The sequence below is a fragment of the Microcaecilia unicolor genome, unplaced genomic scaffold (genome assembly GCF_901765095.1).
Source record: "Microcaecilia unicolor unplaced genomic scaffold, aMicUni1.1, whole genome shotgun sequence".
In the NCBI taxonomy this organism is placed as follows: domain Eukaryota; kingdom Metazoa; phylum Chordata; class Amphibia; order Gymnophiona; family Siphonopidae; genus Microcaecilia; species Microcaecilia unicolor.
Window position 1 is genome coordinate 45637 of NW_021963209.1, and position 26099 is coordinate 71735.

Genomic DNA, 26099 nt, shown 5'->3' on the forward strand with positions numbered 1-26099 from the left:
AAATATAACTTGTGGCAACACTCACTCCAGTGCTGAGGAGGTTGAAACTGGTGTCCTTGCAGGCAAGACTCTGGAGACTTATGGCAGAGCAATGGAGGATGCTAAAACACCCAGCTGCCCAAAGCAGCAGTCTCACCCTTTCGAAGAAACAGCCATAGCCAAAATAAAGGCTAGTGAAAAGCCACTATTCCTCCCTTTGTTTTGTGTTTTTGTTTGACTTTTTTTTTTTTTTTTTACTGTGAGGAAGGAGAAGGGAGGGATGGGCTGAAGAGGGGAGAAGGGTAGGGGAGGGACCTGGGTGACCAGGTGTACCCCCTAAACCCAGAACTGCTCAGCCAGAAACCCCTAAGCTCTACTGAACTAAGAGAACAGGAGCCACCATCAGATGAGACCAAGAGCTTGTGAGAGACCATCCATCCGCCTGCTGGAGATAGAGAATACTGACTGACCATGGAGCATTCCATCCTATAAAGACAGTGCAGTTTCAGCGCTCTCTATCTCCATCTGCTGGTAGATGGTCACAACCCACAAGTCTCTGGATACATCTGCTGCTGACGCTAAGTATTCGTTTTGTTTGCTATAGATTGTTTGCGTTATGTTTGGTGACATCAATAAAATATCTAATATAATAAAACGCACCCTCAACGTTCTGAGGACAACGTTCTGTGAAGCCATGAAGCCATCTGACGTCACTCCCAGGCTGAAGGGTTCGTGGATTCGTGGTGTGAAGCCTGCCATCTGACGTCACTCCCAGGCTGAAGGGTTCGTGGATTCGTGGTGTGAAGCCTTCAAGCCAGCCAGCCAGCCGTCTCTGCCCTGCCCTCGCGTGAAACGTCATGACGTCGAGGGCGGAAAAAAAAAAAACGGAAGCGAAGCGTCAGGGAAGGAGGCGGCGCTCCCGACGTCTAGCCTTCCCTTCGCTGTGTTCCGCCTTCTTCTGACGTCAAGGATGACGTCAAAAGAAGGCGGAACACAGCGAAGGGAAAGCTAGACGTTGGGAGCACCACCTCCTTCCCTGACGCTTCGCTGCCGCAACCGCCACGGAGGTAAATTTAAAAAGAAGAAAAAAAACAAAAAGGGATGCATGGATGCGAAGGGGGGGGGGCATGGATGCGAAGGGGGGGGGAGAAGAGGGCGGGCCAGGCTGGGACATGGGAGAGAGAGGAGCATGGATGCGAGGGGGGGTCATGGAAGGGAGAGAGGGGACTTGCTGGAAAAGGATGAATGGAGGCGGCAGGGGACAGAGGAGCATGGATGGGCATGGATTGGAAGGGCAGGACTCAGGGAGAGGGGAATTGCTGGATAGGGATGAATGGAGGGGACAGATGGGCATGGATGGATATGGATTGCAGGGCAGGCCTCCGGGAGAGAGGGCAATTTCTGGATAGGGATGAATGAAGGGGCCAGGTGACAGAGGAGCATGGATGGGCATGGATTGGAAGGGCAGGACTCAGGGAGAGGGAAATTGCTGGATAGGGATGAATGGAGGGGACAGATGGGCATGGATGGATATGGATTGCAAGGCAGGCCTCAGGGAGAGAGGGCAATTGCTGGATAGGGATGAATGGAGGGGCCAGGTGACAGAGGAGCATGGATGGGCATGGATTGGAAGGGCAGGACTCAGGGAGAGGGGAATTGCTGGATAGGGATGAATGGAGGGGATAGATGGGCATGGATGGATATGGATTGCAGGGCAGGCCTCAGGCAGAGAGGGGAAATGCTGGATAGGGATGAATGGAGGGGGCAGGTGACAGAGTAACATGGATGGCCATGGATTGGGAGGGCAGGGCTCAGGGAGAGAGGGGAATTGCTGGAAAGGGATGAATGGAGGGGGCAGGAGACAGAGGAGCATGGATGGGCACACACACACACTCTCTATCACACTGTGTCTCACATACACACTTGCACACACTCTCTCACAAACACACTCACACTTTCATTCTGACTCTCAAACAGTCACTCTCACATACACTCTCCCAAACATACACACTCCGAGGAAAACCTTGCTAGTGCCCGTTTCATTTGTGTCAGAAACGGGCCTTTTTTACTAGTATTTAAATAAATATAAAGCCACTCTCTCAAGGGCTAAGGAGAGGATGAATAAACTCCCCCCCCCCTCCAAAACCAACAAAAAAAAGTTCAATAACTATGAAAGTTTAAAAAAAAATTTGCAAGAAGGTTTTAATATACATTTTGAAGGACTCGGTTTCCTACCTTAAATCCAGCCACTGCTCCAGATTGTAAATCAGACTCAATGTTTCCTGGATCCAAATAAGCAATGCTCATCAAAAAACCTGGCCCTGTGAAGGCCCAGAGTTTGCGGAAGCTAAACCGAGGATACTAGAAATCAACAAAACAAAAAGGTTATATGATTCCGTACTTTACTATTATTTTCGTCAAGATAATTCTATAAATTAGCGCTTCAGTCTAGGAACCCCAATGCAAGGTGCTTAATTCCAATTCTATAACGCTGTTTTGGCACTACGATTCTGTTATTAATACTAGGCTAAGTCAGCATTGGCATACCCATGTTTAGGTGAAGCCTCTTATGCCATGTCAATGGCAGGTGTAATTTAGAATGCCTAGGTGTCCTCAAGTGATGTGCATACATTTATAGCATTCTATAAAACTATGCACATAAAACGGGAGACTTGACAATTGCCCACCCACATGTAAGGGAAAGGGAATGGGACTTATATACCGCTTTTCTGTGGTTTTTCCAACTACGGTTTACATATTATATACAGGTACTTATTTGTACCTGGGACAATGGAGGGTTAAAGTGACTTGCCCAGAATCAGAAGGAGCTGCAGTGAGAATCGAACCCAGTTCCCCAGGATCAGAGTCCGCTGCACTAACCACTAGGCTACTCCTCCACTCCTATACCCTTGCAGTTAGGCATTATGGCACTTAGGCGCTATCCTATAGAACAGAACCAAGTGCAAATATGTGCATGTCAATTAATGGTGCCTTTGACACAAGAGGTGCCCTTCTCCAGATACCAGCTTATAGAATTGTTCTGTATTTAATTGAAGCTTTCTTTGAGATGAGGGAAGAGGGAACTATCAGCATTTCATAACGAGTATTAGTATAGTACAGTTTATTGAAAGTTCAACCCCTATATATTTTGAATGTATTTTTTTTTATAAAAGGGAGCTTAAACAGTCAAGACAAATAGACACATTTTGCATCTATGCATCTTTATAAAATTATCTACATAAGAACAGGTATAACTTGTGTGGCAGCTTTCAGGGAGGCAAGTCTGTGTATATAAAGTGAAGATACTTACCTGTAGCAGGTATTCTCCTAGGATAGCAGGCTTCATATTCTCACATGTGGGTAGACGCCGATCTGCATCGTCCGGTCTGGCATTTATGCCCAAGTTAAAAAAAAGCAGTTTTGTGAAGCACGAGCCGCACTCCACTGCACATGCGTGAGGGCCTTCCCGCCCGCCACAAGAATGCAGTTCCCTCAGTTTAATTTTAAAGCAAAATAAGGAAAATACAGATGTATCTTCGCTTTCTCCGAGGACAAGCAGGCTTGCATATTCTCATGCATGGAGAATCCCTAGCATCCAGGCTCACCCAAAACAACAAACAATGGTCAACTGGGCCTCGCAATGGCAAGGACATTACACAGATTAACCTGAAACTGTATCTGAATGAGAGTGCAGCCTGGAACAAAACAGGCCTAGGAGTGTGGAGTTGGTTTCTACACCCCAGACAGATTCTGCAACACCGACTGTCGTGTAAGGTACCCTGCTCAAGGCAGTAATGAGATGTGTGGATTAAAGACCAAGTTGCAGCTTTTCAAATTTCTTCAATGAAGGCTGACCTCAAGTGGACTACTGATTGAGCCAAGGCTCTGACATTATGAGCCTTGACATGACCATGTAAGGCCAACCAAGCCTGGGCATAAGTGAAGGAAATGCCAGCCAAATTGAGATGCTGCCTTTCTCGATAGCAACCTTCATTCTGTTGGGATCAAAAGAAACAAAAAGCTGGGTGGACTGTCTGTGGGGCCTTGTCTGCTCCACATAGTAGGACAATGCTTTCCTGCAATCCAAGGTGTGCAAGCTGCTTTCACCAGGATGGGAATGAGGTCGGGGAAAGAATGTTGGCAAGACAATCGACTGGTTCAGATGGAACTCAGACATCACCTTTGGCAGGAACTTAGGGTGCGTGCGGAGGACTACTCTGTTGTGATGAAACTTAGTATAAGTTGCATCCACTACTAAGGCATGAAGATCACTGACCCTATGAGCTGAAGTAACAGACACCAAGAAAACAACCTTCCAGGTCAAGTACTTCAGAAAGCAGGAATTCAGTGGCTCAAAAGGAGCTTTCATCAGCTGGATGAGAATGACGTTGAGATCCCATGACACTGGTGGACGTTTGACAGGGGGCTTTGAAAAACAAACCTCTCATGAAGCGAACTAAAGGCTGTCCAGAGATAGGCTTACCTTCTACATGTTGATAAGCACTAATTGCACTAAGGTGAACCCTTACGGAGTTGGTCTTGAGAGCAGACTCTGACAAGTGTAGAAGATACTCAAGAAGGGTCTGTGTAAGACAAGTAAGAGGATCTAGGGCCTTGCTCTCATGCCAGATGGCAAACCTCCTCCATTAAAAGAACATCACAGTGGAATCTTTCCTTGAAGCCAGCAAAACCGGAAGACACCCTCCAAAAGATCCAAGGAAGTGAATTCTAAGCTCTCAACATCCAAGCAGTGACAGCCAGAGACTGGAGGTTGGGATGTAGAAGCAAACCTCGTTCTGAGTGATGAGGGTAAAAAAACACTCCAATCGCTACGGTTCTTCAGAGGATAATTCCAGAAGAAGAGGGAACCAAATCTGTCTCGGCCAGTAAGGCGCAATCAGAATTATGGTTCCGCAGTCTTGCTTGAGTTTCAAGTTTTTCCTACTAGAGGTATCGGAGGATAAATATACAGTAGACCTGTCACCCAACTGAGGAAGGCGTTTGACGCTAGTCTGTCGTGGGCCTGAAGCCTGGAACAGAACTGAAGGACCTTGTGGTTGATCTGAGAGGCAAAATGGTCCACTGAGGGGGTGTTCCACGCTCGGAAGATCTTTCGGGTCATGCCAATGTAAAGAGACCACTCACGTGGTTGCATTATCCTGCTCAATCTGTCGGCCAGGGTGTTGTTTGAGCCCGTCACATAAGTGGCTCGAAGGAACAAGGATGCTGGCACACACAATGCCACTTCCGGACAACTTCCTGACACAGAGAGTGTGATCCAGTGCCCCCCTGCTTGCTGATATAATACACTGCAACCGGATTGCCTGTTTAAATTAGAATAATTTGGCAGGACAACAGATCTCTGAAAGCCTTTAAAGCATTCCAGACTGCTCTAACCTCCAGGAGGTTGATCTGAAGATTAGTTTCCTGGAGGGATCAAGTTCCTTGAGTGTGAAGCCCATCAACATGAGCTCTCCATCCCAGAAGAGATGCATCCGTCATCAGCACTTTTTGTGGCTGAGGAATTTGGAATGGAAGTCCCAGAGTCAAATTGGATCGAATTGTCCACCACTGGAGAGAGCGAGCAAGCTCTGGGGACACTTAGATGACATCTTCCAGGTTTTCCCTGGCTTGATGCCACTGAGAAGCCAAGATCCATTGAGCTGGTCTCACATGAAGACGTGGTATGGATGTAACGCACACTGTGGAGGCCATGTGGTGCAGCAATCTCAACATCTGCTGAGCTGTCACCTGCTGAGAGGCACGAAGCTTGGACGCCAGCAAGACTAGATTGTCTGCTCTGGCCTCCAGGAGATAGGCTCGAACCTTCTATGTATCGAGCAGGGCTCCTATGAATTCCAATTTCTGGACAGGATGTAGATGGGACTTGGGGTAGTTTAAAACGAACCCTAGTAGCTTAAGCACCCGAATAGTCATCCGCATGGACTCCTGAGCACTACCCTCTGAGGTACTCTTCACCAGCCAATCGTCGAGATACAGGAACACATGGACTCCCAGTCTGCGCAGTGATGCTGCGACTACCACTAGACACTTAGTGAAGACCCTAGCAGCTCACACAAGGCCAAAAGGCAACACACAGTACTGAAAGTGAAGCGTTCCCAGCCAAAATCAAAGATACTTCAGGTGGGCAGCAAGTATCGGGATATGAGTATATGTGTCCTTTACGTCCAGCGAGCACAGCCAATCATTTTTCTGAATAATTGGGAGAAGGATGCCCAGGGAAACCATCCTGAACTTTTCTCGGACTAGAAATTTGTTCAGGGCCCTTAGGTCTAGGAGGGGACGCATTCCCTCTGTCTTTTTTTGCACAAGGAAGTACCTGGAATAGAATCCCTGCCCTTCTTCCCCTAGTGGAATGGGTTCAACCACATGGGCCTTCAGAATGGCGGAGAGTTCCTCTGCAAGTGCCTGCCGTGCTGAGAGCTGAATGGATGAGCACTTGGTGGGCATTTTGGAGGTTTGGAATGCCAATTGAGGGTGTACCCGAGATGGACTATTTGAAGAACCCATCAGTCAGAGGTTATGAGAGGCCACCTTTGGTGAAAAACGTTTACCCTTCCCCCCGACCAGCAAGTTGTCCGGAATGGACACTTGTACTGCAGCTATGCTCTGCTGGAGTGAGTCAAAAACTTGTCCCTTGCTTTGACTGGGGAACAGCTGGGGCCTTAGGCGCACACTGTTGACGAGAACGAGCGCGCTGGGGCTGAGCCTCAGCAGACTGGCGAGCCAAAGGACTGTACTTACGCCTACAGTAATAGTAGGGACCACTCCTTGACTTGCCAAAAAACCTCCTAGATGAGGAAGTAGATGCAGAAGGCGGGAGAGACAAGAGATGGTATCAGTGTGTTCCTTGATCTGGTCAGCGACCTCCTCAACCTTCATGCCAAAAAGACTATCCTCCTCCCCCCCCCCCCCCCCCCGGCAAGGGGCATCCACCAACCTCTGCTGAACAGAATGTTCCAAGTCAGAAACACGCAGCCATGAGTCGGCACATTGCTATACTTTGAGCAGAGATCCTGGATGCCATATCAAAAGTGTCGTAAGTGACCCTGGCCAAGAACTTTCGACACGCCTTCTGCTGCTTGACCAAATGGCGAAAAGGCTTGGCCTGGTTCGGAGGGAGCGTATCGACCACGTCAGACAGCTGTCTCACCGAGTTCCGCAAGTAAACACTTGTGAAGAGCTGGTATAACTGAATGCGGAAGATGAGCATAGAGGCCTGGTACATCTTTCTCCCAAAAGAATCTGGGGTTCTAGCTTCTCTGCCTGGAGGAGCCGAGGCATATAGTAACACAGTAAATGATGGCAGACAAACACCTGTACAGTTCATCCAGTCTGCCCAACAAGATAAACTCATTTTACATGGTATGCGATACCTTATATGTATACTCAAGCTTGATTTGTCCTTCCCATTCTCAGGGCACAGACCATAGAAGTCTGCCCAGCACAGCTTCAGAACTTTTAGTACAAGAGCAAAGTCCCTAGTATTCCTGGCTCTTTTGAGAGCAGATTCCACAACCATAGAGTCATGAGGCAACTGAGGTCTCATAAACCCAGGCTCATTGTGGATCTGGTACTGGGTGTCAATCTTCTTAGGGACAACAGGGACCAACAGAAGGGATGCCCAGTTCCTAATGAGGACTGCCTTGAGTACCTTGTGGAGAGGAGCCGTCACTGCCTCTTTAGGAGGGGAAGTTTAGTCCAGGACCTCAAGCATCTTGGCCCTGGGTTCATCTTTCACTTCTACAGGGAATGGAACAACCTCAGCCATTTCCCCCACAAAAGATGGGAGAGGCTTTCAGGTGGTGGAGAGGGCTCAGAAGGGATCCCATAAGACTTGTCAGAGGAAAAGTATCTGAGATCCTCCTCTGATTCCCATGAGCACTCCTCCTCGGTGTCTGATAAAATCTCTCTACAAGATGACCGAGACCCAGACTGCCTCGATGCTGAGGAACCATGTCCAAGAGTGGCATCGAGAGAATGGCTCCCACCTCGACACCAGCAAAGCTTCCTCCACTGATATTGGAGGGGTGCTAGCCTGGGTGGCAGTCGACACCGGGACAACAAGTGATGCCAGTGTTGGATTCCACACCACAGTCTGAGGATCAGGAAGGGCCGCAGCGGGAGGTATGGCAGGTGCAAGCACCTCTGATACTGTAGCACATCGCTGCATGAGGCCATCCAGAAGTTCAGGGAGAAAGGCACGGGTGCGCTCACTGAGGGCTGACATCAGGCAAAGCTGGGGCATCAGCTGAGGCATAGGTTGCAGAACCACTGGGGCCCATACAGAAGCAGGATCTCAGCTGCTTGGAGACAATTGCATCGGCACCTCCTGGATGGAGAGAGAGCAGTCCTCCTGGCGCCAACACTTCTCAGATGCTGTGTCCTTCAGAGCCACCAAGCTCCCAGCACCGTGTATCGAGGATGACCAGTGATAGTGCTTCTTAGCCCTCGCCCGAAGAACATCAAAACATGCCCCTCAGTGCCGAGAAAGACGACGTCAAATCCTCATGTCGCCTCGGGGTCAGGTCCGATGATGGACGGTCCCGGTGAGCCTGCACAGCAGGAGGCATAGAGATATGTGGAGACCCACTCGATGACTCACTGTTCCCAGTGTCTACAGGTCTCAAATCAGCCATGCTTAATCGATACTCCCGATACTGGTGCGACACTTGACGTCGATGCCTCCAACCTTGAAGCCAACGTCGAGGATTCGGACCTGGCTCCAAAAATCTTCTCGCATTGAGCCTCCCGGGAAACCTGGGCCCTCTTCTTTATTCGAAGACAGAGAACACAGTTAGCAGGGCTACGGTTGGGCCCAAGACACTGCAGACACCAAGAATGGGAGTCTTTTCCCAAGATGGTCCATCTGCACCGGGTACAACACTGTCACTGAGAGTCTTCATGGACATGGAGAGGAAGACCTCGCTGGCCAAATCAAACAGCTCAATGCTGCCTGAAAAAGGGGCAAAGGCACAAAAAAGTGAGTTTCTGATTGGAGTCGGGGCCTAAAGGCAGCCCACATCGAAAAATAAAGAAAACTTAAAAGCAGTCAAAAGAAACTCATAAAAACAAAGGGACTTCTTTTTCTCTCTTTTCTTTTTTTTTTTAATGTAAAAAGGCTGAAAGCATTCAAAAAGCTCAAAAGACCAAACCTGTGAAGAGACACCAAAAAAAGTGCAGCCTCTCTTCTTGCAGAGAAAACAAAACCGAGGAAACCGCGTTCTCACAGCAGGCGGGAAGGCACTCACTCATGCACAGTGGAGCACGGTTCACGCTTCACAAAGCTCTTTTGTGTTTTTATTACTTGGGCATAAATGCCAGACCATACACCATGGATCGGCGTCTACCCACACGTGAGAATATGAGAGCCTGCTTGTCCTCAGAGAAAATGCATGTACAGGTGCTGGTCTCACCCAATCTGCCTGTTCACCACCTCCAGAACTATCAGATAAAAACAGGTGTTATGCTTTAAAACACACCTACTTATATGCATATATACCCCTGGGTAATTTTACAATCTACATGAGCATGTAACACTCAGGTTGCAAAAGTTACTTACCTGTAGAAGGTGTTCTCCATAGACAGCAGGACACACATCCTCATAGCATAGGTGATGTCACCAACGGAACCCCCTGTGGGAAGCTTCTCCATCTTTAAAAATAGCTAGAGCTTTTGAGTCACTCCACCACTCATGGATGCCACTTCCAACTTACAGTTCTCATAAGGGACCACCTCAATATGCTTAGCCTTAGTACAATACAACTCCTTAGGGATGCGGGTGGGTATATGAGAACTTGTATCCTGCTGTCCACCAACTATGCCTGCTACAAATAAGTAACATGGTTTTCTCAGAGGACAAGCAGGATAGCAAGCTCTCACACAGCCTGGGGACTCCCTAGCTACAGGCTTGCCTTAAACAGAAAAAGGAAAAATAAGGAGCTGCAGCAGGCAAATACCAAAAATCAACAAAGTTTTGGTGCTAACTAGCTTTTTAAATAGTTTACATCTTTTCTTTTCTTTTTTTTTTCTTGTTCAACGGTAGCCTGGAACAGAAAAGAAATGGACCTATAGGAGATGGAGTTAGAATTAATCCCCAAAGAGATTCTGGAGGACTGGCTGCTCAAATCTATAGTGGGTTGTGAATGTACGAACATATTCATGTTTCAGCCTTGCAAAGACTGATGCTGCCATAGCTCCAACATCATAAGCTGTGACATGACTTAAATGGCACAGACTCAGCCATTTCCCTTAAAAAATATATCAATGAATAAGAGCTCCTACAGGGGAGATTTTCTTCTGTCTTGCGGGGAAGATGGTTCTAATGAGCCCTCTTTAGATTAAACATCTGGCTCATAATTAGAGTCCCAGGAGTGCTCACAGTCAAACCCAGGAAAAACTCTGGAGAAGTAGTTTGGGTCTTTGCCTGTCTCTCCACCCACTGACACTGAAATCAGACCCTTTGCCTGTCTCTCCACCTACTGTCACTGAAATCAGACCTTGGGCCTGAGTGAGAAATAGAGAAGCAAGGTCCACACACCAACACAGTCAATAAAACAGCAGACTTTATAAACTACATTGGTCTTCCATAAGAACCAAGGCCTTCTGGAGAATAAATACAGCTTGCTCTATTAATCTGAGATGAGATGGGATGGGGGTGGGGGGTGGGGGTGGGAGCTGGGGCTTGAAAGAGGTGACAGTTGTTTCAGTTCACTGGTGTGTATAACCATCTTATCTGTTTGTAAGTTATGACCAAAATTTTAATAAAATTGGACAAAAAAAAAAAAAAAAGATACAGTGGTCTTGCTAGTAATTCAGAAAACCTTTACTACATACAACAAATGCTGACAAGACAGTTTGCTATCCTAATTTCAATACTGTGACAAGTAATTATAATGTCCACTAAAGAGAACTGCAAAGTTTAAAATCAATTAAAAAATGAAAATGGCAACAGATTATGTAGTTATTAAAAATTACTAATTGCAAACCAGATCCCTAAATGAACTTTGAGGTATATTCTTCTGATGAGAAATCTCCCTTAACTCATTCCATATTAGAGTTGTCAAAAATATAATAAAGCAGCAACTCCTAAAATGCTGTACTAGTTCACAAATCTGATTTATGCACAATGATACTGTGCTAATGCTACCAGGTGTTGCTTCCAAATTACTTAGGAGTAGCCTTATGGTTAGTGTAGTGAACTGACAACCTGGGAAACTAGGTTCAAATCCCACTGTGGCTCCTTGCGACCCTGGGTGCCCCAGGTACAAAAATAGATTGTGAGCCCCAAGACAGAGAAAGTACCTGCATAGAATATATAAATTGCTTTGGTTGTATCACAGAAAGGCAGTATTTCAAGTTCATAACACTATATCCCTTTTACTTAAAGCAATGAAATTCTAAAACCCCATTTCTTCAATCAAAAATTATGTTGCATAACCTCATCAGGTTACAGGAAAGGTTATATTCAATTAATTATAAAATTAATTATAAATCAAATCTCATCCTATTACTTAATCTGGATAATATAAATCACATCGCATATTTAAGGATGCTACAGTGATGCCTTTTATGATACAAGACTACTCTATAAAATTACACGATAAAATTAAGGGGCCTTTTTACTAAGCTGCATTAAGCAGAATAACATGGGGTATTCTGTGCTAAAAAGGAAGTGAATTATTTAGGGTGAATTTATCCTTCCTAATATGGTGGTCCACCCACCAATACCTAGGAAGAAATATATCACCCAAGGCTGCATCTCTTTAGGAATTTAATTAGATACCTTATTTCTTATCAAGTATTTGTACAATTAGCAGATCAGTGATATCTCACTGGGAGTACGGAACATTGCTATACAAAAGTACTGCTGTATCTGAGACTCCAAAGAACATACAAGCAATCAAATACTTGTATTTATTATTCTCAAAATATTTGTACAGTCAATTGCTTATGGGAGTACAGTACCACAGCTACACATATGTGTTCTCTGGGTATGAGTCTCTAATGTTTTATTTAGGTTCTTTTTCGCCTCCACCCCAAATTACCAGGCAAAGCCAATTTGCAGATATAAAAGACTCAAGACTACTTATGAGAAAGCAATAGGATTTATTCCTTACAAGAAGGACAATTCTTCTATTATTACTTGCCAATGGTTTCTCATGGGAGAGCAGCTCTGCTTGCACAAAGGTACTGGCTGTGATGTCTCTCCCTATTGAAATTGGAATTACACTCACTTATATACGTTCATTAACATAACAGGTCATACATAGGTAATCTGACAATAATCCCATTTATTTATTTATGGTTCATTTCTACACCACATTTCCCAACAAATGCAGGCACAATGTGGCTTCCATGAATTACAATGACTTGGATATATGCTAATATAATGGTTAACACTGATTGACTATGGTAATGAGTTGGTTAGTTCTTCTTGGAAATGCTAATAGCTATTATTTACTTACATAGTAACATAGTAGATGACGGCAGAAAAAGACCTGCACGGTCCATCCAGTCTGCCCAACAAGATAACTCATATTTGCTGCTTTTTGTGTATACCCTACTTTGATTTGTACCTGTGCTCTTCAGGGCACAGACCGTATAAGTCTGCCCAGCACTATCCCTGCCTCCCAACCACCTGCCCCTCCTCCCAACCACCGGCTCTGGCACAGACCGTATAAGTCTGCCCAGCACTATCCTCGCCTCCCAACCACCAGCCCTGCCTCCCAACCACCGGCTCTGGCACAGACCGTACAAGTCTGTCCAGCACTATCCCCGCCTCCCAACCACCAGTCCCGCTGCCCACCACCGGCTCTGGCACAGACTGTATAAGTCTGCCCAGCACTATCCCCGCCTCCCAACCACAGCCCCGCCTCCCGATCTTGACTAAGCTCCTGAAGATCCATTCCTTCGGCACAGGATTCCTTTATGCTTATCCCACGCATGTTTGAATTCCGTTACCGTTTTCATTTCCACCACCTCCTGCGGGAGGGCATTCCAAGCATCCACTACTCTCTCCGTGAAAAAATACTTCCTGACATTTTTCTTGAGTCTGCTCCCCTTCAATCTCATGCTAATAATATAATGGACTACCTTTTCTTAGAAAGCTAGGTAATTTTCCTGAGGAATTATCTTGTTCTGTCAACTGCAGAACATCTATGACCACCATGTTGTCAAATGATGTTACTCTGTCTTTCCACCTACACCCTTTCCTCATTCTGCTGCATGAGAGTGTCACAACAGATCATACGTTCTGCAGTCACACTGGAGTTCAGGTTAGAGTCATGGGCCTGTAAGGTTTTCTCTCATTTTAGATCCTGAACCAAAGTCAGGCCTTGAATCAAAGCTCTTAGCTATGATGATAATATACAGAAGCCTTTGCATTAAAAATCTTTTGTTAGCTGTCTAACACAAAGTGGGCAAGATCTGCATGACATCAGCCAGTGAGAACAGCTGTGACAGCTAGTGTATGGCTTGGTACCATGCACTAGCTATCACAACTATCAATCGCACAACTGAACTTACTGAGGTGGCAGTAACTGCAGCTGCGCTATCAGCAGTCCAGTATCACTACTGCAGACCTCTTTAAACTACCACAGCTCAACTCCCTGGCCTTTCAAACCCCTCTACCAAGGTCAGCCCCTCCCTTTCCAATTCCCCCTCACAATCGCAATTTCAACACTGCCAGCAAACTCCAATCTCAACCCTGATGCTCCTCACATACCCCAATGAAAATCCAGGTTCTCTTGACATAACATCGAGCCCCTGCAGGGGCCTACACTCTAACCCACTCCCCTCTCCCAGGACCTACCTGGAGAAGGGGAGTGGGGGAAAGAGAATGGTTTCCAACTTGGGGGAACGGACTCAGGAGCAAATATGCGGGGGTGGAGGTGTGCGGCGCCACCACAGCAGTCTATTTACTGTGGCCCAGCACTGCATTACATGAAGTACCTGATAGCATGGAAACACCTGTGCTATAAGGCACCACATGTAATGTGCTGCCATGCCATGCAATGCAGTAACTCTTCCCTGTGCAGTAAATACAGGGCAGATGCAGGACACACCCCCAGCATTTACCACAAAGGCTTTCCACTTGCCACACATTAATTTTTGTGTTAAAACGTAGTAAGTAGAAAAAATGCCACAGTTTAGTAAAAGGGCCTATAAATTAGCTAAACAGATCAAATGGACAAAAAAAAAAAAAAAGTTGACTTCATAAATCGTTACATTAAAATGTTATGAATCACAACCCTTCTGGGTCACACCATCAAACCACCAGGAATGGTTTCTCGGGCAGAGCAAAAACTGGTATCACTATATCCCTTTTCTATACATCAACATATAGCCATACAAGTATATAAAATTAAAAGAAAAATCCCAAGTCAATTTCTTGATTAAGTCCATTTAGAGCAATAATATTAACCTAAAAATACCGTTGCTCCATTTGTAATAGCTTCAAATCAATATCCCCCCCTCCATGATAAATTCAAGTAAAAATGTAATAAAATCAGAAATCTTTCAATGGAGTGTTCTACAAGAGATTTATCCTTCAATTTCCTCTAGGAGGAATTTAATGGCAGTTGGTCCAATTTAATTCTTGCCCCAAATTAAATGTATAAACATGCTTATATGCTTTTCTGGGTCACATCATACAGCATTTCCTCAAGTGTCTTATGTTTGTTTACAGAAATTTGATGGATAGTTGGATAATTTTGCGAGATTCAACACATTTTTGATATGTTATGTTTTTTTTCAAGGTTTGTGAAATCAGACGACATCAACAATATTTCTTATGTTTTATAGTTTATGCACCCCTGATACAGGTTCCCTGAAACATAGCCACATTGGGTGTTTGTGGTTGCACACAATAAAGGCTTTCTGAATTATAAAACACACTGATCTTATTAATCAAGTCTACTGTTTATCGTCTGTCTTGGAAGTGGGAATTAAGACACAAAGGGTCTCCAATGCCTTGGTGAAGCTTTCTCCTCAAATGGACTGGAGATCAGAAATGCAGTAGATCAATTTCAAGGCCCTTTGAGGTGTCGGTGTCAATGCATCCCCCTGTAGGCAACATGAGAGTCTCGAGGGCCCGCTGGATGTCTCTCTACATCAACACTGAAGCTGAAACATTGTGCCAAGCAAAGTAGAACGCAATCCACTCATTAAATATCCTCGTGAGTTGCTCCTCAAAGACAACCATCAACAAAGGAATAAGAAAAACAGTAGCAGCCGACATATCCTCCTGAGTCACCTGACGAGTATCGGGGGTCATATCTCAGGCCCTTGGAGGCTGTTACACCCATCTAATACCAGGGAAAATGCTTAAATCTTCACATTAGAACATTTTGAGGACACTAGCAAGTTCAATGCTTGTGACACTGGACTCCAATGAGGCGCTGTTGATGTAACCCGGCCTGCATCTGGCATTCAACATCTAAAACCCTCAGAATTGATGAAATTAAGAACTAATCCTCTTCTTAGGGCAAGACACAGAAGATGAATGGTCCCAATGGCTGTTGAAGATGAACAGTGAACTCCTGATGTCAATGCATCCCCAGGAACCATGAAGATCGATGCTCCTAATTCCAGTGATAATAGACCAGACTTCTCAGCACCAAAAATACATTCATGCTGCTTCTCTCAACAATGAAAACTCTTGGACATCAATGAGCACAATTTATGACGAGAGGGAAAATGGTCGAACTCTAGGAATGCAGGCACCAGTTATGGGTATTAGGTATAGATATGGTCCTGTTGCACCAGGTGCCCATCTTAAAGCCTGGATGCTTTTTTTTCGAGATATATTGCTCCTAAATAGCTGCTAAGAAATCAAATGACTACCCTGATCAGAAGTCTGAGGTCCCTGCAAGTCTTACACTGGGCAATGCCAATAAATAAGGGAAACTTGAAACCCAACAAAAAACTAAGATGCTAATGGGGGAAAAAAAAGGTACTGCAAAAAAGTGATAGGACACAAAGAAAAAAAAACACAACTTACAAAAGCATACATTTATAGAAAATGTCACATTGAGGCGAGCTCCACTGATATATGTCCAACCAGCTCTGCAGGTACAGTCCCAAAACAGTGGCAGGCAAGAAGTGGCACACTGTAAAGCATCCCACATGAGCTCGTCAATATCACCCATGCTGTGAGAACTACTATCTTGCTTGTCCTCAGATAAAGCAGGAATACTTACCTGTACTGTAGCAAGTATTCTCCAAGGACAGAAGGTCATTCATTCTCACATTTGGGCGACATAATCCACATCACCCAACACAGAATAATTGAAATAGGGTAGTACAGCTTTAAGATATGCACCAGCGTCCCCACCATGCATGTGAGAGTCCCTTCCTGCCCACCGCAAAAGCACGGGACCAGCAGTACAATGGTACAGTTATCAGTACAGGAGACAAATCCAAAGGGAGGTGGAAGGTCAATGTGAGAATGAATGGCCTGCTGTCCTTGGAGAATACCTGCTACAGGTAAGAATCCCTTCTTTCTCCAAGGACACACAGGCCATATTCTCACATGTGGGAATCCCTAGCTACAAGGTCACAGAAAAAAACAGTAGGACAATAGGACCTCGCAAAGGCGAGGTCAAAATAGTAATCAACCTGAAACTATATACATACTGTGTGAGAGTGCAACCTGGAACAGAACAAAATGAGACTAGGGGGGTGGATTCTAGGCACCAAATAAATTCTGCATAACTGTCTGTCCAAACCAAAGATCGTCTTGATTATCATGTTCTAGGCAATAGTAAGATGTGAATGTGTGGACTAATAACCATGTTACAGCTTTGAAAATTCTTCTATACAGGTTGACCTCAAGCAGGCTACCAACGAAGCCATGGCTCTGACATTATGAGCCTTGACATGATCCTCAAGAGTCACAGTGCAGCCTGAGCTTAAGTAAGAGAAATGCAATCTGCTAGCCAAATGGAGACTGTGCATTTCCTGATGGCGACCCCCACCCTGTTGGGATCAAAAGAAGCAAATAGCTGGGTGGACTGTCTGTAAGGCCTAGTCTGCTAGAAGTAAAACGCTAACGCTCGATTGCAGTCTAATGTGTGCAGTGCGCTCTCGCCAGGATGGGCATGAGATTTGAGAAAAAATGTCTGAAGAACGATCGACTGGTTCAGATGGAACTTCACCATCTTAGGCAGGAACTTAGGGTGAGTGTAGAGGACTACTCTGTTTTGATGAAATTTAGTGTAAGATCCACTATTAGGGCCTGAAGTTCACTGGCCTTGTGAACTGAAGTAACAGCCTCCAAAAACAAAACCTTCCAGGTCAAGTACTTCAGATGACAGGAAGAGCAGTTCAAAAGGAACTTTCATCAGCTGGGTAAGGATGGCGTTGAGGTCCCGTGACACAGGAAGAGGTTTGACAGGGGAGTTTTTCAACAGCAAACCTCTCATGAAGTGAATAACTACAGGCAGTCCAGAGATGAGCTCACCATCCACACAGCAATGGTTAAGTAAGCACTAACTGCACAGAGGTAAATCCTTACGGAGTTAGTCTTAAAACCAGACTCAGAGAGATGAAGAGGGTATTCAAGCAGGGTCTGTGTAGGGAAAGAAATAAGATCTAGGGCCTTGCCCTCAAAAACAGCAAGCCTCCTCCATTTAAAAGAGTAACACCTCTTAGAGGAATCTTTCCTGAAAGCCAGCAACACCATGGAGACACCCTCAGGAAGATGCAAGGAAGCAAGTTCTAAGCTCTCAACATCCAGGCTCTGAGGGCCAGGGACTGGAGGTTCGGATGCACAAGAGATCCCTCGTTCTGCGTGATGAAATTCAGAAAACACTCCAATCTCCAAGGTTCTTTGGAGGATAACTCCAGAAGAAGAGGGAATCAGATCTGCCTGAGCCAATAAGGAGCAATCACAATCATGGTTCCTCAGTCTTGCTTGAGTTTCAGCAAAGTCTTCCCTATGAGAGGGATGGTAGGATATGCATACAGAAGACCATTCCCCCAGTGAAGGAGGAAGGCATCCGACGCTAGTCTATCATGTGCCCTGATCCTGAAACAGTACTGAGGGGACTTTGTGATTGAGCTGTGTGGTGAAGAGATCCTCCAAGGGGGTGCCCCACGCTCATAAGACCTCTCAGGTAATACTCATACTGAGAGACCACTCATGTGGCTGCATGACCCTGCTCGGTCTGTTGGTCAGGATGCTGGATTTGCCCAACAGATATATGGCCCTGAGAACTATCCTGTTCTAGACAGCCCAGTGCCACATCTAGATGGACTGCTGACACAGAGGGTATGATCCAGTACCGCATTTGTTGGTGTAATACATTGAAGCTTGATTGTCCACATGAATGAGTACAATTTGGTTGAACAGATTTTCTCTGAAAGCCTTCAGAGCACTCCAAGATTGTCCGTAGCTCTAGGAGGTTGATCTGAAGATCTGATACCTGAGCTAACCAAGCACCTTGGGTGTGAAGCCCATCTACATGAGCTCCCCACCCCAGGCAGAACGCATCCATTGTCAGAACCTTCTGGGGCTCAGCAATTTGGAATGGAAGTCCCATCATCAAATTGGTTTGAACTGACCACCAGAGAAGGGACTGAACCAACTCTGATGTCATTCAGAAGAAATCTGCTAGGTTCCTGGGGGCCTAACATTGGGAAGCTAGAATCCATTGCGCAGTTCTCATGTGAAGATGTGCCATGGGTGCAATATGCACTGTGGAGGCCATGTGGCCCAGCAACTTCGACATCTGCCAAGCCATAACCTGTTGACTGGTTCAAACCCGAGTGGCCAGAGCGACTACAGCGACCGCTCTCAGCAGGGAGATAGGCTCATGCCTGTGTGTCTAGCAGGGCTCCAATGAACTCCAATTGTTAAACCGGGAGCAGATGGTACTTGGGGTAATTTAAAAACAAATCCTAGTAACATATATAATTAACATAGTAAATGATGGCAGATAAAGACCAGTATGGTCCAGCCAGTCTGCCCAACAACACAAACTCATAGCACAAATAGCTCCAGGACCCAAACAGTTCTCCGCATGGACTCCTGAGAGCAATCTTCCAACGTGCTCTTCACCAGGCAATCATCCTGATAAGGAAACACATGGACTCCTAGTCTGCATAGCGACACTGCAACTACTGCTAGACATTGTGAAAACAATGGGAGCTGACGCAGGGCTAAATAGTAACATATGGTACTGAAAATGACGTGTTCCCAGCCAAAATCTGAGATAATTCCTGTGGCCTAGAAATACTGGAATGTGAGTATAGGCTTCCTTTAAGTCCAGAGAGCATAGCCAATCATTTTCCTGAATCATGGAGAGAAGGGTGCCAAGAGAAAACATCCTGAACTTTTTTTTGACCAGGAATTTGTTCAGGGCCCTTAGATCTACGATGGGACCTATCCCACCATTTTCTGTGGCACAAGGAAGCACCTGGAATAGAATCCCTTCTCTTTTTTCCCTGGTGGAATGGGCTCGACTGTGTGGGCCTTAGAAGGGTAGAGAGCTACTCTGCAAGTACCTCCTTGTAACGAGAGCTGAGGTAAAACGCTATCGGTGGGCAATTTGGTGGTCTCTGCTGCCAATGCAAGGCGTAACCGAGACGGACTATTTGAAGAATCTACCAGTTTGGTGTTACAAGTGACCACCTTTCCTGGAAAAAAACTTAGCAACCCTCCCACCGGTAGTTCATCCTGGACAGTTACTCATCCTTTGATTTCACTGGGAAACTGGCTGGGCCTTGGACACACACTGTTGACAAGAACAAATGCACTGGATCTGAGCCTGCTGGGGCTGGTGAGAAGGAGCATACCGACGTTTCTGAGTAGTAGAGACCCCTCTTTGACTTGCTCAAAAACCTCCTGGATGAGAAGCGGGAGAGAGTGTCAAAGGTGTCAGTGTGTTTCTTGATGAGGATAGAGATCTCCTCTGCTTTCTCTCCAAAAAGGTTAATCCCCTCAGCACGTGGCATCTGCCAATCTCTGCTGGGGATCTGCGCATCTATATACTCTGGGCAGAGATGTGGGATGCCCCATTGAAAGGTATCGTAAGCACCCCTGGCCAACAACTTACACGTATTGTCTGCTTCTTGACCAGCTGACAAAGAGATTTGGCCTGCTCCAATAGGAGAGAGTCTGTCAGGGCTGTGACTGGATCCCCCCGACTCATCCAGCTCCTCCTGCGACATCTTTGAGGCCCAGAGCATCTGCCTCCTGCGCCCTAAGGCGTTCTTCGAACCAGCTCCCTGCCCATGGTACCACACCAGTGGGAGCTGGATTTGGTGGATGCGCACGCTGAAGAGGCACTTTTAGCACCAGCAATCTGAGGGAAGGAGTGGCACCTCATGATGACCTCACTGGGCTGAGGGTATTTAAAGCAGACGGATCACTTCCGCATTGCCTTTGCTGCGGTTTGTCATGGGCTCCCTTTCCTGAACCTGCCAAGGTCTCCTACTCAGATTCTTTTCCTTGTCATTCCAGTCTTCAGCCTGCCCAGTGTTCCAGCCTTCAGCACTCCAGTCTTCAGTCAGCCCAGCAGTGTCCTAGTCTGCCTGATGCTCCAGTCTCCAGTCCTGCTCAGCGATCCATACTGCAGTATCACGCAGCACTCCTTTTGCTTGTCCAACTCCAATGATCATCTCTTGCCCAGTGGACTCTGCTTGGCTAAGAATAACTCGCCTGCCCCTGGTTGCAGTCTTCCTGACCTTCGGCTAGAGGGGACTTGGCAGCAGTCCAAGGGCTCAATCGAGACTTGTAACAGTCTGCCAAATCAGATATACTGCACACCAAGTTCTGCAAGTAAAGGCTCATGTAGAGCTGGGTAAGATTGTATGCGGGAGATGAGCATAGAGGCCAGATACATTTTCTGCCCAAAGAATCCAGAGCTTGAGCTTCTCTGCCAGGAAGCGCCGAAGCATAGTGCCTGGAACTCCTGGCTCTCCTGGCTCTTTTCACTGTGGATTCACACCACCAGGGAATGAGGCACCTGAGGTCTGTCAAACCCTGGGGAACTTTGGGTCCGATAGATGGTATTGATCTTCTTGGGCAGGACAGGGACTAACAGAGGAGGGGACTCCTAGTTCTTCACCTGAACCTCTTTCAAGGTCCAGTGAAGTGGGACTGTGGCACAGCCTCTCTAGAAGGACAATCATAGTCTGGGACCCTGAACATCTCAGCCCTGGGCTCGTTCTCCATCTCCAAACTGGAATGGCACCTACCATTTCCCTCACAAAACTGGGAAAGGAAAAGGCACTCAGGTGGAGACTTCCTTCGTTCCTCAGGAGGGGAAGGATCAGATGGTATTCCATAGGACTCTTCCTCCAAGAAGTACCTAGGGTCCTCATCAGATGTCCATGAGCGTTCCTAATCTGTGCCAGCAAAACACTCCTGCTTCGAGATAGAGTAACCACATCATCATCTGGAGGGGCTTTGAGGTGCAGGCACCACCCTTGACTCTGGTGAAGCTTCTTCCACCAATGTCAAGGGGGTGCTAGCATGGGCAGCTGCCGATGCCGGTACCACACGTGACACTGGTGTCAAGAGGCCTCACCACAGGCTGAGGGCATTGCAGGGCGGCAGGAAGAGGCATGGCTGGTGCAAGCACTCCATTCGCTGATGCACTGTGCTGGAAGCTCCCCACCAAATGCTCATGCAGAATGGCCCAGATGCACTCAACGAAACCACAATTGAGAAAGGCTGTAACATCGGTTAAAGAGTAGCCTGCTGAATCATCTGGGTTAGTGCGGGTGCCTGGTCCTGGCTGCATGGAGACCCACATGTTGACACCTCCACAATGGAGGGAGAGCATTCCTCCCGGCACTGACACTTCTCAATCCTTTGGTGTCCTAGTGCTCCCAGCACCATGCTTTGAGTGTGGGGGGGGGGGGGGAACAATCGAAGTTGATTCTTCTTAACCTTCGCCCGATGCCAATCATCGATGTCTTTGGTGCCGATGAGGACGTCATTGAATCCTCATGACTCCTCGGTGTCGGGTGCTATACTGACCAGTCCCGGGGGCCCTACATAGTGGTAGACATCAAGGCAGGCAGAATTCTGCTCAATGCACGACCACTCCCAGTGTTTGATAAGGCCCTAGCAGCCATAGAGACTGATGCAACAGATACCTGTGCAAGGCTTGATGTCCAGTATTTGGACATTTTCTCTCTCTGAGCCTCTCAGGCCAGCTGAGTCCTTTTCTTCATAAGAAGGCAAAAAACACAGCTGGAAGGGGTATGTTCATGCCCCAAACACTGGAGACACCAAAAATGGGTGTCCTTACCAGAGATGGTCCTGTTGCACTGGGCATAGGGTTTAAAGCCACTGGGAACCTTCGATGACATGGAAGGGGAAACAGCTGTGGCCAAATCAAACGGCTCAATGGTGACTCTAAAACGGATCAAATCACCAAGAAAAAAATAAGGACAAGAGCCCGACCAGAGCTCAGGCTAAAGAGGGACTACTGAGCACGGAAAAAAGAAAGAAAACCTAAAAGTGGGAAAAACAAAATTAAACTTAAGGGTAGGAAAAAAAGGCCCAAAAGGGAAAAATAAAGCACATGGGGAAAAAACCCACCAGGAAGGCACACTGAGGGAGCCACAAAGCAGCATGTTTTCTTCTCACAGTGAATGAAAGAAGACTGCTGGTCCTGCGCTCTCATGGTGGGTGGGAAGGCACTTGCGCATGTACAGTGGGGATGCTGGCGCACGTCTTAAAGCTATACTATGCTATTTCAAGCATTCTGTGCCGAGCGACTTAGATGATGCCACCCATATGTGAGAACATAGCCTGCTTGTCCTTGCAGAAATTAAATTACTCTTTTAAAAGGCAACTGTAAAAGTCATGCACATCCAATATATACATATAATTATGACAGCCCGACTTCTTGTGCTGGAATTTACTATGCTCACCTCTCCATTGCTGGGAAGTGTGCCCTTTTAATCTCTGGAGAGCACAAGATATTCAGGACCTCAGTTGTAAGCACTGCACCAACAAGTAAGTATCCTTAGAAATAATGGGGCACTGGTTCAGTACTGGCACAAAGGGAAGAGAACTCTTTACTGAACCATGAACAACGCCGCTTGCTCAAGCATCCAGTTCCTTGGACATCTCTCACATAAATCCTGACCAATATGGTCCACAATTGGTTACAAAGCTCTATGGAATTTTTTTTTTCAGTTACAGACCTTCTCATCTTCAGGGATGGGAACCTTTTCATCAAAATAGGTAGCAAATGGCTCCTCTGATGATTCCAGTTCTGCAGGTATGCTACTGTAGGTACTGGTAAGCACATCAACCTCTCCATTTCTCACACGGTCACCTGAGGCATTTTCTATAGTAGACATAAAACAAAAATAAAAAAACATACTGCTATTAGAAAATTCCAACCCTTATGTTAGATTTTAAACCTGATATGGTAGCAGCATAACAGAAGTAGAGACCAGTGTTTCAGGTCCATTGTAGGATTCAGTCACAATACTACATGAATCACAATCAGGATTTCGATACAACCATAGCACTGAAACAGTGCTAATCACTCTCAAATCCAAATTCAAACAATTAATTGCAACCGGAAACAACGTTCTGCTCCTACAATTTGACATGTCCAGCGCGTTCGACATGGTCAGCCACCAAATACTTTCGAACATCCTAGACTACTTCGGGATTGGAGGAAACGTACTAAGATGGTTTAATGGCTTCTTAGCAGCAAGAACTTATCAAGTGATCTCAAAATCCAAAACGTCAGAACCATGGAAACCCGAATGTGGAGTACCACAAGGATCACCACTCTCACCAACCCTTTTTAATGATGAAGCCTTTAGCCAAGTCGCTATCCAACCAAGGACTCAATCCGTACATCTATGCAGACGATGTCACGATATACATCCCGTTCAAACACAAATACAGGTTCCAAATAATGAACACATGGGCGGACGCATTCCAACTAAAGCTAAACGCAGAAAAGACACAATGTCTCATCATATCCTCACAATATAACACAAACTCAATACCATAAACACTCCAGATTACACCCTTCCAGTCTCTGACAGCCTGAAAATTCTGGGAGTCACAATTGACTGAAATCTCACACATGCGAAAAATACAGCAAAGAAAATGTTCCATTCAATGTGGAAACTTAAAAGGATCAAACCTTTCTTCCCAAGGGAAATATTCCACAGCCTGGTACAATCAATGGTGTTAAGCCCTACTGTAATGCCATTTATGCCGGATGCAAACAACAGATCATTAAGAAGCTTCAAACCGCTCAAAACACAGCGGCCAGACTCATATTTGGGAAAGCGAAATACGAAAGCACCAAACCCCAAGAGAAAAATTACATTGGCTCCCATTAAAAGAACAAATTGCGTTCAAAGTTTGCACACTGGTCCACAAAATTATTCATGGGGAAGCCCCAACCTATATGTCAGACCTTATAGACCTGCCTACTAGGAATGCAAAAAGATCAGCACGCACATTCCTCAATCTCCACTACCCAACTGTAAAGGACTAAAATACAAATCCACATATGCAACCAGTTTCTCCTACATTTGTAAGCAACTATGGAACGCACTACCGAATGCCATAAAAACTATGCAAGACCTATCTTCCGAAGGCTACTGAAAACTGACTTGTTCAAGAAGGCATACCATAAACATCCATCCTAAATACTAAAAAATAAGCCTGAACATGAACTAGATAAAACCGAACTCTTATCACCAGACCGACCAACCTTATTGCTACTAATGAACAAGCACTAACACCTCAATCCTTATGCCAAATATGATTTCTATATAATTGATGACCTAACGAATGTTACAATCCAATCTATCACTCAGGAACCTATATGCAATACCATAATGTATTCTTCTTTATCATGTATGTATGCACCTTAATGCAATACCTTTTGCAATTCTATTACCCGGATATGGCAATCGCCACTACGGCAAATGTAAGCCACATTGAGCCTGCAAATAGGTGGGAAAATGTGGGATACAAATGCTACAAATAAATAAATTAATTTATAGGAGACCATAGCCTTTCAGTGTGTGTTCCTTCAAGCCATCAGCACAAGAAAGGGAGACCCGAACCAGCAGAATTCTGGGGAGGACAAAATAGCTTTAAAGAACTCTGCATAATATCTTTAACAGTTATTACAAAGAGAACATAAATTGTTAATTTTAAAGGGGAAAAAATGTATCCTTCAGAAATGTGTTCATTCTGATGCTCCCTCCTATTGGCAATGAAGAATTCAGTTTACACTCTCATGTTGTGGGAAGCTAAGAAGCACATCTTAACTTTAAACGTCAATGCCACTTTTTAATGATATGGTCTTCCTATATTCATCTATTGCCTGCTAGGGTATATAGTGTGATCTTAAATAAGTTTACAGTATGAATTATTTCATTTTGCTGAGATTCCTCAGTTGGTCATTGTTGCTTTGGTTTTGTTTTTATCTCCTGGACTCCAAGCTTTGGCAAATAATGGCTGCAAAGTGAGGGCTAGGGTGGATGAGGGAAGGAATAGGGTAGGAATTAGGCAATTTTCTATGTTCAGTGGTTTGCATCAGGGAACAGCCTTTTTATAAGGTTTAGCATTCTCTTTGCTTGTTTCATCATTGTAAAAATTGTAAGCTTTGATTTAACGTTGTCCGTTTCTTGCTGTGGACAAAAAAACAATTTCTTATAAGTTATTTTAAAAACATGCAACACTTCAGTTATTGTGCAGTGAAAATAACTTATTGAAAGTAAGGCTTTCTTATCTCTATATATAAAAGGCATCACCAACAACGTTCTAAATGAAGCCTCCAGACGGAAGTGTGAAGCGGCAGAGATATCCGGTTTCCCCATGAGTGTCTGCCCCGCCCTCACTCTCTCTGTAACACAAACAGTGAAGGAAAACACAGCACAGCACCAAATCGCTCTCTCTGTAACAGTGAAGGACTCAGAGGGGGGAGGGGAGAGAGGGCAGATGCCCTCACTCTCTCTAACACAAACACAGCACAGCAGGAAACTTAACACTGAAGGACTCCACTTGGAGGGGGGAGGGGACAGACAGCACAGGGGAAAGGAGAGAGGACAGAGGGCAGGGACACACACACTCCCACATGCACACTCTG

General features: G+C 45.7%; 1 protein-coding gene across 1 annotated transcript in view; it reads right to left on the reverse strand.

Moving 5' to 3' along the window:
- Positions 1-2214: 2214 nt before the first annotated feature.
- The window catches only part of LOC115459076 (natural resistance-associated macrophage protein 2-like), a gene marked incomplete at its 3' end in the record, with an annotated part of 70224 nt that continues 46339 nt past the window's right edge, over positions 2215-26099 (reverse strand). The window contains exons 3-4 of the mRNA XM_030188940.1: positions 23170-23315; positions 2215-2340 (exon numbers count right to left, since the gene is read on the reverse strand). Of these exons, the coding sequence (XP_030044800.1) occupies positions 2215-2340; positions 23170-23315 (272 nt within the window). The remainder of the gene's footprint in view (positions 2341-23169; positions 23316-26099) is intronic.